Source organism: Trichosurus vulpecula, chromosome 9, assembly GCF_011100635.1.
Source record: "Trichosurus vulpecula isolate mTriVul1 chromosome 9, mTriVul1.pri, whole genome shotgun sequence".
NCBI classification, from domain to species: Eukaryota; Metazoa; Chordata; class Mammalia; order Diprotodontia; family Phalangeridae; genus Trichosurus; species Trichosurus vulpecula.
Genome location: NC_050581.1, coordinates 151157227 through 151170502, shown reverse-complemented (window position 1 = coordinate 151170502; position 13276 = coordinate 151157227). Strand labels below are relative to the sequence as shown.

The window sequence follows — 13276 nt, the reverse complement described above, 5'->3', positions numbered from 1 at the left end:
ACCATCCTCCACTCGGCTACCTAAATGACTTTTATAAAGCGTTCTCTCTCTCTCTCCCTCTCCTTTCTCTGTCTCTCTCTCTCTCCCTCTCCTTCTCTCTCTCTCTCTCTCTCTCTCTCTCTCTCTCTCTCTCTCTCTCTCTCACACACACACACACACACACACACACACACACACACACACACATACCCCTCCAGGATCTCCTCAGGCACCTCCAGGATCAAATGCAAACTCTATTTCACATTGAAAACTTGTAATAGTCTGGCCCCTTTCTACATTTCTAGTCTGGTACAATGCAAAGCATTCCTAAAATGTTTGTTGACTGACTAGGTCAAATCTAGCCTTCTTAGGAAAAGATTTCCTAAAGGGTGTCTCTAAATAGTGTTCTTTCTCCCTGACACAAATCACTTTTCAAGAATGTTGCTGGACACTAATCTACCTTTTGTGTCCCCCAGGGGATGTATTTAGGGCCTTCAATTCTGAGAAACCAAAGGAGTTTCTGGATATAAGGTTGTTGTTGTGCTCACTATAAATGGCCCATATTGGTGGAGTGGTAGAAGTTTCAATCTCTAAAGGTAAATGAGAGCAAGACTGTTTGTAAAATATTGTACACAACCTTATGGTTCTAAGATTGTCTTGAGACCACACGGTAAAGGTGTTAAACACCTCTTCCCTCCAACTCAAATGTGGAAAATGGTATCAAGAAAAAGTACTACTGAAGATAAGGCTTCTATTATTGTGTTTACCTAGAAATCACTATCAAAGCTCCTTGCCTCCCCTTCCCTCCACTCCCTTCCCATAGAGCCATTTCATTGGTAGCTTGCTTTGCTCTAGGTCTCAGTTCTAAATGCCACACCTGTTATCATTGTTCTTACTTTTGGTTACAGGCATTGCCATGGTTGACACAGAGATGCCATTTTGGCCCACCAACTTTGGGATCAGCTCCATGGATCTGTCTGTCATGGATGACCACTCTCACTCCTTTGACATCAAACCCTTCACCACTGTTGACTTCTCCAGCATTTCCACCCCACATTATGAAGACATTCCATTCACCAGGGCTGACCCAATGGTTCCTGACTACAAGTATGACCTGAAACTCCAAGAGTGCCCAAGTATGAACTTTATTTTCACTTTTCACATTACTTAGATAGTGATTATGCTAGACTCTATCTAGAACTTTCTATCCCATAGATAGACACAATGGAACAGGCATCAGAATTCCTGGTGTCCCAGTAGGTCATCTCAGCTCAGGGTTAGGAAGGGAAAGAATTGTGAATAAGATAATTCTAAAAGGCATGAATAATTTAACTTTCCCATGTGGTTAAAGGTTAAGATTAGATGTTTAAACAGGATTATCATTTTTAAAAAGCAGTTTGTTAAACCAGATACCCTCTACTGTTTGTAGCTCCTCCTTCCCACAATAGACCGAAGATAAAGGTGTCAGAACTTCATTCACCTCTTTTGAAATCATTGATCTTTACTGAAAGGCCATGCTTTCTCAGATCCTCTTATGATCAATCAATCAGTATTTATTAAGCACCTATTATGTGCTAGGCATTGCGCTATGCACTAAGATCTATCTTAATTTTTCAGACCCCCTTCATACACCTTTTTAATTAATCCTCCTGGCCAGTAGCAAATTCAGCCTACAATGCCAGTTGTATTCCAGCCTAAAGAGACCTAGCCTCTTGAGTTTCTTTGACCATTTAGATGTTAATAAGTAAACGATTCTAGTATTTATTAAATATCTCATACTAGCTATTATTTATACTGTGCTAAGTTTCCCATTTTCGCTTTACTCATCCTGAAAATACTATAGGTCTCACTGAAACCTTATTTTCTAGCACAAAAATAAATGTAGAAGATTTTAAGGTGTTTCTAGGTCTTGTGTTTTTTCCAAAGTGACTTTGGAATATTATTAGAATAGCCTTGTCAAAATGAAGCACATTTTCTTGACTTTTCTTTTTTCTAAATGTGTATGCTTCTAGGCAAGATTTGTAAAGCCACGACTGCAGTTGGCAACACTCTCATTTCGGTTCAATTTAACAAACATCTTCTGGTGATTAGTGAGAATTTATGAGCTTCCTGTATTTCTAGCTTATACTTGGATAGATTTATCTGTGTGGCTTCTAGTTAGATATTGAGGCTACCATTTAATGGGCCTGGTTCTACTGGTAGAAAGGTAATAAATTGCTTACTCTTCAGAGATACTCTGTCTCGAGAGAATCATTTTTAAAACTATGTCTCCTACTGCAGTAGTTGGGAGCTAATTGATCTCATGTCCCTCTAAGTCAAGCATACCTGCTCCGTTCTCACTGGGAAGCCCATGTAATGGGTTTATCTTGTAAACATGATTTCAAACTACATCTAAAAGGCAAAATCTTATCAAGATATACCATAGTATCTTGGAACTCTGAGGAACCTCAGGGGCCATGTAATCCAGTTCATGGCTGAACAGGAGTTCCCAACAAGTAGTAATCCAAGCTTCTGATTGAACACCTTCAATGATGTGAAAGTCACTGGTTGAAACCATTATTCTACTTTTGGATAGATCCAATTGTTCAGAACATCTTCCTTATACTGGGCGCAGCCTAGTTCTAGCTCTACCCTCTGAGGCTGAGCAGAATAAGTGCAACCTCCAAGTCCATGACTGCCTTTCATTTATTTGAAGATAGTAATCAACCCTCCAACCCATCCCCAACCCAACAAGTACTTAATCTTTTCCTAGCACTATAGTTCCCTGATTGGGTACTTGCCTTACTCTTTCTAGCAGCATCTACTCCCACACTTCCATCCTAAGCTCAAAGACCAGATCCCAGGAGTTCGAAATCCTTAAAACCTATATAAAGGCTACTAGCTTCTTTGCCTCCAGATTTACTGAACTTGGAGAATGTGTTAATACTGTAACAAAAGACTAATATTACCCACATGCAGCAGGATCACCTTCACTATTCCTGGCATGCTAACATTGGTTTTAGGCTATGTGACCCTCCCCTCCCCACCCCCTCCCCCCGCCCCCACCAAGTGCCTGTGCCCCTTCTAGCATTTGCTTCCAGTTAAAAACCTGGTCTTTTCAATATTCTTCCATGTGCAGGTGCTATCAAAGTGGAACCTCCATCCCCTCCTTATTATTCAGAAAAAAGTCAGCTCTACAATAAGCCTCATGAAGAATCCTCTAACTCCCTTATGGCCATCGAATGCCGAGTCTGTGGGGATAAAGCTTCTGGGTTCCACTACGGAGTACATGCTTGTGAAGGCTGCAAGGTAAAAATGGTGACCTCTTTTGTCTTTGTCTTCAAAGACCTTTCTGATCATTTCTCTGCTTTACTCACATTGAGGGAGATGTTTCAGGGGACACATTGACATGATCACCTATGGCCTTTATCCTGATTCCATCGGTAAATCTTTAAGCAGACCCACAGTAATGGCTGCCAGTACAGTGAAAAGTGTCTTTTTAGGTACAGAGAAAATAATACAATGTAGAGAAAAAGGAAAAGAAATTGTTTTTTAGTAAAATTTTGGAAGTTTCTTAATCTCTAAAATGCAGAATGAGCCCATTGGTCTCAGTTTTGCGTTGAGATCTGAAGCTCAGTTCTTGTTGTATTCCTGGCACCAGAATGGGATGTGGCAACCATAGAAGGGAAGGAATCACAGAATCAGAGATTTTGAGCTGAAAGGTACCCGAGAGGTCATCTAGTCCAATACTCTCACTTTTCAAACGAGAAAACTGAGACTCCAAGTGGTTATATAATTTGACCTAAGTCATGTAGGGAGAACACAGCAACAGGATTTGAACCCAGATCTATTTTTTATGCACCGTCGGATGAAGAGTTAGGCTTTACCATTTGTCTTCCCAACTGCAAATGTTTTTCATAAAGAGCTTATTCTTTAAGTTTTGAGTACTTTACAAAGAACAAAAACATTGATTCATCCATTGGAGAAAAATACACAGAACAAAAACTTTACTATTTTTTCTTCCAAGTCTAATATTCAATCTAGCCATCTCATTTCCATTTTATAAACTCCTATCTAGCTGTCTAAAGCAAGTAATATTCTGTCTCCTTATTGACAAGCGTGTGAATCCAGCTACGTTTCACCATGTGCATTCTTTTGCAATAATCACTCATGGAAATATTCTTGGAATAGAATAATGCAGAGAAATACAATGACTTGAACATATACCCCCTGTCAGTACTTGGAGCAAACTGAACATGAATAAGCCCCCTGTGGAATAAGTGCTGTTTCTCTTGCCCCCTAAAAGTTAAATCGAATTAAATTAAATTAAAAGATCAAAAATATATTCTATGGAAGAAAAGACAAAGAAACTGAAAACTGTAAACATTTATACAATCAGGCTGCCATCCCTGGGCATCAGGAGACCCGGGTTCTGGGTCTGACCCAACTGCTAAGAAGTTTTATGACCTCAAGCAAGCCACATTTTTTTGGTGAGGCCTCACCCGCCTCATCTGTAAAATGAGGGAATTGAACTCTATGGTTTCTAAAGGTCCTTCCAGCCATTACTTCCTACAGTACAGAACGACTCCTCGAAACGAACTTTGTAGAGGAATATAAATTGCTATTTGAACTGATACTTGGGTTTTCAGAGCATTTTGCCCCCCTGTGGAATGAAGAAGCATGGTGATAGTGACCATGACTCACATTTATCTGGTCCAGGAAAGGTTCTTACATAGACTTTTTTCTTTAGTCCTCACAACAGTGGAAGGTGGCTTCTTTTATTGTTCCCTTTTTCCATCCAGATGATGAAAAAAGCTCAGAGTGGCAGAGTAGATTTACCTCCAATAATCCAGTTAATTACCAAAGTTGGATTTGAACCCAGTTCTTCCTCATTCCTCATTCAATCCATGATGCTTTTCTAAATTGAAGTTCTGTGATGCTGCTTGAAGTCATAGAGAATTTTGGCTACTGTTGTTTGGTCATTTCAGTCGTAGCTGACTCTCCATGACCCCATTTGGGGTTTTCTTGGCAAAGATACAGGAGTGGTTTGCCATTTCCTTCTCCAGCTCAATTTACAAATGAGGAAACTGAGGCAGACAGGGTTAAGTGACTTGCCCAGGATCACACAAGCTAGTAAGTGTCTGAGGCCAGATTTGAACTTGGGTCTTCCTGACTCCAGGCCCGGTGCTGTATTCACTGTGCCACCTAGCTGCCCTACCATTCCACTTTAGGAATTTTTTCCCCCTTTTCTCAAATCCGAATTCATTTCTCAGCAGCTTTTGCCTATTGTATTAGTTCTACCCTTCGGAGTCAAGCAGAAAAAAATCTAATCCTTCTTCCGTTTGATAGTAATCTCAGAGTGATTCTTTTTGGAAGATTAATCGTCATAATAATAACTGCTAATATATAGCATTTACTTTGTGCCAAGCACTGTGTTAAGCGCTTTATAATTATGGTCTCCTTTGAGCCTCACAACAGCCCTGGGAGGTAGGTGCTGTTATGATCCCATGTTACAGATAAGGAAACTGAGGCAAAGAGGTTATGTGATCTGCCCAGGGTCACAGACCAGGTTTGAACTCAGGTCTTCCTGACTCTACTGCTCCATTTACCATCAGTAGAGTTAACAGATCTCAACAGCACTTGGCACCCCTCTGCCATCCGGGGCTCAGGCTTTATTTTCCTCTTGTCGCCATTGAAAAGGATCCAAGTTTATGGAGCAGAAAGTGCAGCAGGGCTTTTTCCTTGTCACAAGAGCAGATCAATTCCAAGGAAATGAGGTGCTGGATTCCAGTGAGCTCCACCCGGTAAAAAGGAGCAGAGATCTCACTCACTGATAAGTCCTTCCCCTCCTAAGGGCCTTTGGTCATCGATGGCACCACCATTTTCCCAGTCCTCCAGGCTCATTAGTTCAGTTATCCTTGACTTCTCCTTCTCCCTCACCCCCCTCCCCAAATCCTACCTGCTACTAAATCCTGCTGATTCCTCCCTATGTGATACCTGTTGCCAGTCTCCTCCTTTTCATTCCCAATTTAAGCTCTCCATTAATGCCTTTTACCTCCACCATCTTAATAGCCTTCTCACCAGTTTCCCATCTCCACACTTTCCCATTCACAATTCACCCATTACTCTACTTCATGAATAATCTTCCCTATACACTTAGTGCTCATATGCTCAGAAAACCTTCAGTGACTCCCAATTGCTAACCAAATTAAATATGCATTCTTTAGCCTGGCATTCAAGGCCCTCCGCAATCTGGTGACAACCTTTCCTTTCAGTCTCATGTCACACTTCTTCCCTGTGTACACATATGACCCAGGGAAACTAAATTAATTACCTTTTTCAGGTAATTTCAGGTCTTACACTGGACTTTTCTGCCTCCTTTCCCACCTTTATACATATGCTCTACCATGCCAAGAGTGATTGCCTCCATGGACATTACTATTAACTATTAAAGTCCTTCCCTTCCTCTAAGTCCCCGTTCATGGAGGCTTCCTCTGATCCTCCCAAGCTTTGTGATCCCTTCCTCCAAAGCTCGGGGCACTTGGAGCTAAAGTACAGTGAAGAGGGTGCTGGACTGGAGTCAAGAAGTCCTAAGTTCAGATCCTACCCACCTCAACCACTTAATAACGGTATGACCCTGAGCAAGTCCCTGAACGTTTTTGTGCCTCAGTATCCCTATTTCTGTGCCTCAGCATAAACCTGAGTTTCCTTAACTGTAAGATGAGGGGGTTGGACTCTGTGAGCCCTAATTTTCCTTCTAGCTCTAAATCCAAGGTCCTCTGACCTTTCTTCTGTATCTGTCATATCCCAATTTATTTTATCATATTCTTCCCCTCAGCCTCCCCGACTAAATTAAAAGCTCCCTAAAGACCAGGATTATGTCTGGTTTCATTTTTCTTTCCTTGCCAAATGGTAGGCATTGAATAGATGTTGGTTGAGTTGAACTGAGACCACATTTTTTTAATTCATACGATCAAAATAGGACATGGAGGAAGGAAGGAAATATACATTGATTGAGCACCTACTATGTGCCAGGAACTATGCTAAGTGCTTTACAAATATTATCTCATCTGATCCTCACAACAACCCTGTGAGATAGGTGCTATTATTATCCTACTTTAAAGATGAAAAAACTGAGGCAAACAGAGTGACTTGCCCAGATTCACATAGCTAATAAGTGTCCTAGGTCATGTTTAAACTCAGGTCTTCCTGACTCCAGGCCCCAAGCTCTATCCACTTTATTACCTCCAAGAAGCAGAAAGTTTCTAAAGAGAATGTTCTTAAAACACTATTGCTGTCATTGGGGGGAAATACTATTAAAAAAAGCAACATTGCTGTCACTGTGTACAGTGTTCTCTTGGTTCTGCTTTTATTAGACCATGTTACGGAAACGCTCATTTTATTCCGCAGATTAGAAAAAAAATATAAGAGAATGTTCTTTACATCTTTCCACAAGGTACAAAGTCCTTCCCAGTTGAAGGAGTGTTCAGGGTATCAGATCTTTCATTTGAAGGGCCTTCTGTTCAAAATCTGTATTAGATTAGAAGCCCATCAAGGAGAAATTCTTGCAGGAGAGAGAGAGAGAGAGAGAGAGAGAGAGAGAGAGAGAGAGAGAGAGAGACAGAGAGAGAGAGGGAGAGAGGCAGAGAGAAAGACAGAGACAGAGACAGAGAGAGACATAGAGAGAAAGAGAAAGGCAGAGACAGAGACAGAGAGATTTTCAGCCTTTACTGTCCCAATACTTTGGAAACAACCAATTTCATTTGTCAACCACTTCACCCCAGCTTGGAAAAATAAGGCTTATAAGTCATCAGTTGAAAATAAACTTGGCCAGTTTAAAGCTGCCAGATAACTCTTTTACTTTTTTTTCTTCAGGATCATTCACATATTCCCAGTATCATGTGAAATTTCTGGTTCCTCCCTAATTATGCTTTTTCTGAGCCAACACCACCCCCTCACCCCCAAAATCACCTTTCATTTTAGTGTGTGTATGTGTGTGTGTGTATAATTTATATGTATGTGTACACTCTGTGTGTATATACATATATACATATATACACACACAATTTATACTTAATGTGTACATGATGTCTCCCCAAGAAAACATAAGTGTGTTTGCATCCCCAGAAACAAATACAGTGCCTGGCACATAGTAGGTGCTTAACAAATACTTATTGATTGATTGCCTGGCCAACTGTAGTTTGAAGGCCATGTGCTAGTTATCTGGCTATGGGCAAGGCTCTTTACCTCTCAGTACCCCCAAGAAATCTTTAAGACTGTATGTTTCAAGAGAAACATATATGTTTCTATATGCTGCCATTCTATTCTGCATCAGCAGACGTGGTTTCTGCACCAGCCCTTCCATAAATCAGTGAAATCCCAGGCCTGGACCAAATGCAAGGAGAACTAGACTAATCTTAGCACAGGAAAGGAATTTAGAACTCACTTGGTCCAGCCTCACCTGCCCCCAGAGCTGCTGAAAGTGTCCAAGAGTTTCGCTCTGAATCTTGGCTCTCCCTTTTGCCTCCACAACAGGGCTAGGTTTCTTGGGGAATACTGTCAATTCTTACATGTTGTTCCCTATTATGCTCTTATGCCTGTGGGCTACAGTAATGCAGGGCCCTCCTGCATAAATAAATGAAATGAATTTCTGCAGGAAATTATGCAATGTGGAGAATTCCTCAAAATTATCCACATGTGGATTTTTATTGGCCCCGATCACGGCCTCGGATAGAACCACTCTAACTTTGCCAGACCGCTTAATGCTGTTGGGAAGGATGGGGCCTGTGGCTGAAATGATTTGCAGGGAGGTTAAACTGATTACATGGTGGTTTCTTCTCATTACACCGAATCCAGAACCTTTCTTCATCAGACTGAAAACCAAATGGAGGCCCAAGATGAAGCTAGGCCTGTGTGACCAGATAAATATGGTCATATGCACAGAATTGGAAGGATCTTAGAGATCACTGGATCCAAGCCACCATTTTACAAATGAAGAAAAAAAAGCAAATATACCACTAAGGCCAAGATTGTGGAAGTAGTAGTAACAGGTCACATGCATTTAATGCATTAAGGCTTACAATAGCTCTGTGAGGTAGGTTTCAGTATTTTCACTCGTGTCTGACTCTTCGTGACCCCATTTGGGATTTTCTTGGCAGAGATACCAGAGTGGTTTGCCATTTCCTTCTCCAGTTCATTTTACAGAGGAGGAAACTGAGGCAAACAGGGTTATGTGACTTGCCCTGGGACACACAGCTAATAAGTGTCTGATGTCAGATTTGAACTCGGGTCTTCCTGACTCCAGGACTGGCACTCCATTTACTGGGCCACCTTGCTACCCCCATGAAGTAGATAGTATACATATTATTATCTCAATTTTATAGGGAGAGGGAAGGGAATAAACATTTATTAAGCACCTACTCTATGCTAGGCATTATGCTAAATGCTTTAAAAACATTCTCTCTTTTGATCCTCACACCAACCCTGGGAGGCAGGTGCTGTCAGGATCCTTGTTTTACAGTTGAGGCATTAAATGTTTTGCTCACAATCACATACCTAATAAATGTCTGAGGCCAAATTTGAACTCAGGTCTTTGTGATTGTAGATCCGGTGCTCTATCCAATGTGACATCTAGCTGCCCATTTGATAGCTTGGCAAACTGAGGGTGAACTATATTTAGTGACTTGTTCCTGCTCACATAACCAGCACCCAAACCTGGTCCTCTCTTGAGTTCCTAGTCTATTGTTTGTGTATTTTCCTTTGCCCTCTTTAACCTAAATGGACCCTTGTAAATTCGCACAGCAAGTTAGTAGTAGAGGTAGAACAAGGAATCAAACCAGTGTGTGTCCCACCAGACCATGCACCATGCATCCCTTTGGGGGCCTTGACACCTTGTAAGATGAACTTCTTCTCTATGTCCCTTTGCAGGGTTTCTTCCGGAGGACAATCCGCTTGAAACTGATCTATGATCGGTGTGACCTTAACTGTCGGATCCATAAGAAGAGTAGAAATAAATGTCAGTACTGCAGGTTTCAGAAGTGCCTTGCTGTGGGGATGTCCCATAATGGTGAGTGTATTTTTAACATAATACAAAACAATTACTACACAGGAAGTATTGTGTGAAAATAGGACCACACAGTTCAGTCAGTAAGCATGTATGGAGTGTTTGCTATATGCCAGACATATAAGCCCTGGGAATACAAAGAAAGGCAAAAACATAATTCCTGCTCTCATGGGGCTCACGTTCTAAACGGGGAGGCTAACTGCAGGCAACTATGTATGTATGCAATATATGTTACCTCACTCAAAGTGAGAACCTGAAAAGGTCTTAGCCTGAAAGGGCCAGGGTCTCCCATTGCATCCTGGGCCATCTCCAGTCATCCTGTGAATATCAGGCCACTGGGCCCAGATGGCTCCGGAGGAGAAAGTGAGACTGGTGACCTTGCACAGCCCTCCCTCACTCAAATCAAAGTCAACTGCAAGTCATGTCATCATCTCCCTGATGTCATGGTCCTCTTTGAGAACAAAGGACAAACACAATACACAGAGTAGGTGAAAGGTCACTTCAGAGGGCAGTTGTTGGAAGTTGGTAGTTGTTGGAAGGTTAGAGATGGTGAGGGTTGAGACTGAGAATGTCCTCCTGCATTTGGTGGGATTTGAGCTGAGTCTTGAAAGAAGCCAAGGAAGGTGAGTAGGCAGAGGTGAGAGAGGATGGCATTTCAGGCATGGGGTTCAGCCAGTGAAATGGCACATTGATTGGAGATGGAACGACATGATGGGGAATGGCCCCTGCTGCTGGTTCACAGAGCACGTATTGAGTAGTAAAATAGAACAAGACTGGAAAGGTAGGAAGGGACCAGACTTTGAAGAGCTTTGAATGCCAAACAGAGAGTTTCTATATTGAGTCCTAGAGCCAATTAAATTTATCAGATGGGGGCTTTGGGTAGGGGAGGCAGGTATTTCTGACATGGACAGACTTACAGGTTAGGGAAATCCCTTTGGTAGTTAAAGGGAGACCCTTAAACAAGGGAGGCTAACCAGAAAGCACTTACAAATTATACAGGTATAAGGTGATGAAAACCTGCATTGGGGCAGAGAAAGGGTTACACAGCTATTTTAGCTAATTGCCTAAAGCCTTTTGGGACACCCTGTATGTGATGGGTTAATTGTGATGTTAGAAACAGTAAGACTTAACAGTGGTTTGGATAAGTGGAGTGAGAGCAAGAGAGAATTGAGGGATGACCTTGACAAGCCTGAGTCACCGAGAAGAGGTGGTGCCCTCAACAGTAAGAGGGAAGATTGGGAGCGGGGGTAGGAAATGATGAACTCTGTTTTGAAGTCTGAGATGTCTATGGGATGTATAGTTCAAGGATGTCCAAAAGGCAGTTGGTGATATGAAACTGGAGCTCAGGAAAGAGGTTAGCTCTGGATTTGTAGATCTAGGAATAGTCTGCATGGAGATGACAGCTAAACATATTGGGAGCTGATGAGACCACCAAGCAAAATAGTATAGACGGCTGAGTGCAGAGCCTTGGGAGATGCCCATAGTTAGTAATCATGACCTGGATGAAGATCCACCAAGGGAGAAGGATAAGGAGCAACCAGACAGGTGGGAGAAAAGCCAGGAGAGAGCAGTGTTAGAGAACCCCAGATAGGAGAAGGAGATCAAGCATGTCAAAGACCGCAGAGAGATCAACAAAGATGAGGACTGAGTGAAGGCCATTAGAGTTGGCAGTTAAGAGATCATTGTTGACTTTGGAGAGGACAATTTCTCTTTAATGAGGAGGTTTGAAACCAAATTTCAGAGGGTTTAGAATCAACTGAGAGGAAGGGGAGGAAGCAAATGTATTTTGCTTTCTCAAGGAGTTTACCTAAGAAGGAGGAAGGGAGACTTAGTATGATAGCTCCAGGGATGGTAGGAGCAAGTGAGGGTTTGGGTTTTTTTAAGAAAGAGAAGAGACATGGATGTGTTTGTAGACAACAGAGGAGCCGGGAGATAGGGAAAGATTGGGGATAAGAATGGAGATGATAGAGAAGGCAATCTACTGGAGAAGATTGGATGAGATAGAATCAAGAAAGCTTGTAAGGAATTTGCCTTGACAGGAAGAACCACCTCTACCTGTGAGACAGGAATGAAGGCAAAGATAATGACCAAAGGTGGCTGAGGGCTCTGAGTTTAAGGAGGAGGGAAGAAGAGAAAGTTCTTATTAAATGACCTTAACTTTTCAATGAAGTATGAAGAGAGATACTAACCTAAAAGGGAGAGGGGGGAGGATGCTGTGGAATACTTGAGGAGGGAAGAAAAGGTTTGGGATAGCCACTGTGGTGAATGGCAGAGCAAACTAATCAGGAAGGTGTACAAGGATTGCCTTGCTGCAGTGAGGGCCCAGTTGAGATTATTCATAGATTTAGAACTGGAAGAGACCTCAGAGGTCATCTATTCCAACCTCCTCACTTTACAGATGAGGAAACTGAGGCTTAGAGCAGCAGAGTGATTTGTCCAAGGTAACATAGACAGTCGATAGTGGAAGTAGAATTTAAAGCAAGGTCCTCTGACTCCAAACTTGCTGTTCTTTTCACTGTATCATGAAGGGGCTTGGGACCATTATTTACCACAGTGAGCAATTTGATCCATGGTGGGCCAAATTTAAGAAATATATGCATACATACCTTCATACATACATACATACACACGTGTGTGTATCAATGTATAAACAATCAATGAGACACTTTTCATTTGGGCAGTGGTTGTCAAACTTTTGTATGTTGTAAACTCTTCTTTCATGGGATTGAATATGTGTCTATCTTTGGAAACTTAGGGGTTTTATATTGTCACGGCTTAAGTCCATTGGGGTGGAGGATTTAATTATGTGTTACAAATGTCCTTGAGAGATGTTCACAGCAATATCTCCCCAGGTAACAAGATGTGTTCTTTGCCTCTTCATTATGGTGAAGTGGTGGCTCTATGTTGGAACTATAAGTTTTGATCTAAATCAGAATTTAGACTAATTGTACATTTTCCTCTCTACCTATTAAGGAAGCTTAGGGAGCTATTTCTTCCTCAACCCTTATTTTTCTCATAACACACCCAAATTACAAATAATAATAATAATAATGGCTGTAATTCATATAATCTTTTGAGCTTTTAAGTACTTTTTTATGTATTAGTATTGATAATACATCTCTCTAAACCTTTTACTTTTCTATCCACATGGGTGTTTCTAATGAAGCACATTACATATCATTAATACATTTCTTTTCAAAATGCTTTCATATTTATTTTTCCAATTTATCTTCAGGGAAACCTTAAAAGGAGGCA

The 13276-nt window shown here is 41.5% G+C and overlaps 1 protein-coding gene across 2 annotated transcripts in view; it reads left to right on the top strand.

The window, feature by feature from the left end:
• The window catches only part of PPARG (peroxisome proliferator activated receptor gamma), a 171704-nt gene that overhangs the window by 98753 nt on the left and 59675 nt on the right, over window positions 1–13276 (top strand). For both annotated transcript variants that reach the window (XM_036737819.1, XM_036737818.1), the window contains 3 exons: window positions 888–1115; window positions 3098–3267; window positions 9886–10024. In XM_036737819.1, coding sequence (XP_036593714.1) covers window positions 896–1115; window positions 3098–3267; window positions 9886–10024 — 529 coding nt within the window. In that variant the 5' untranslated portion in view covers window positions 888–895. The remainder of the gene's footprint in view (window positions 1–887; window positions 1116–3097; window positions 3268–9885; window positions 10025–13276) is intronic.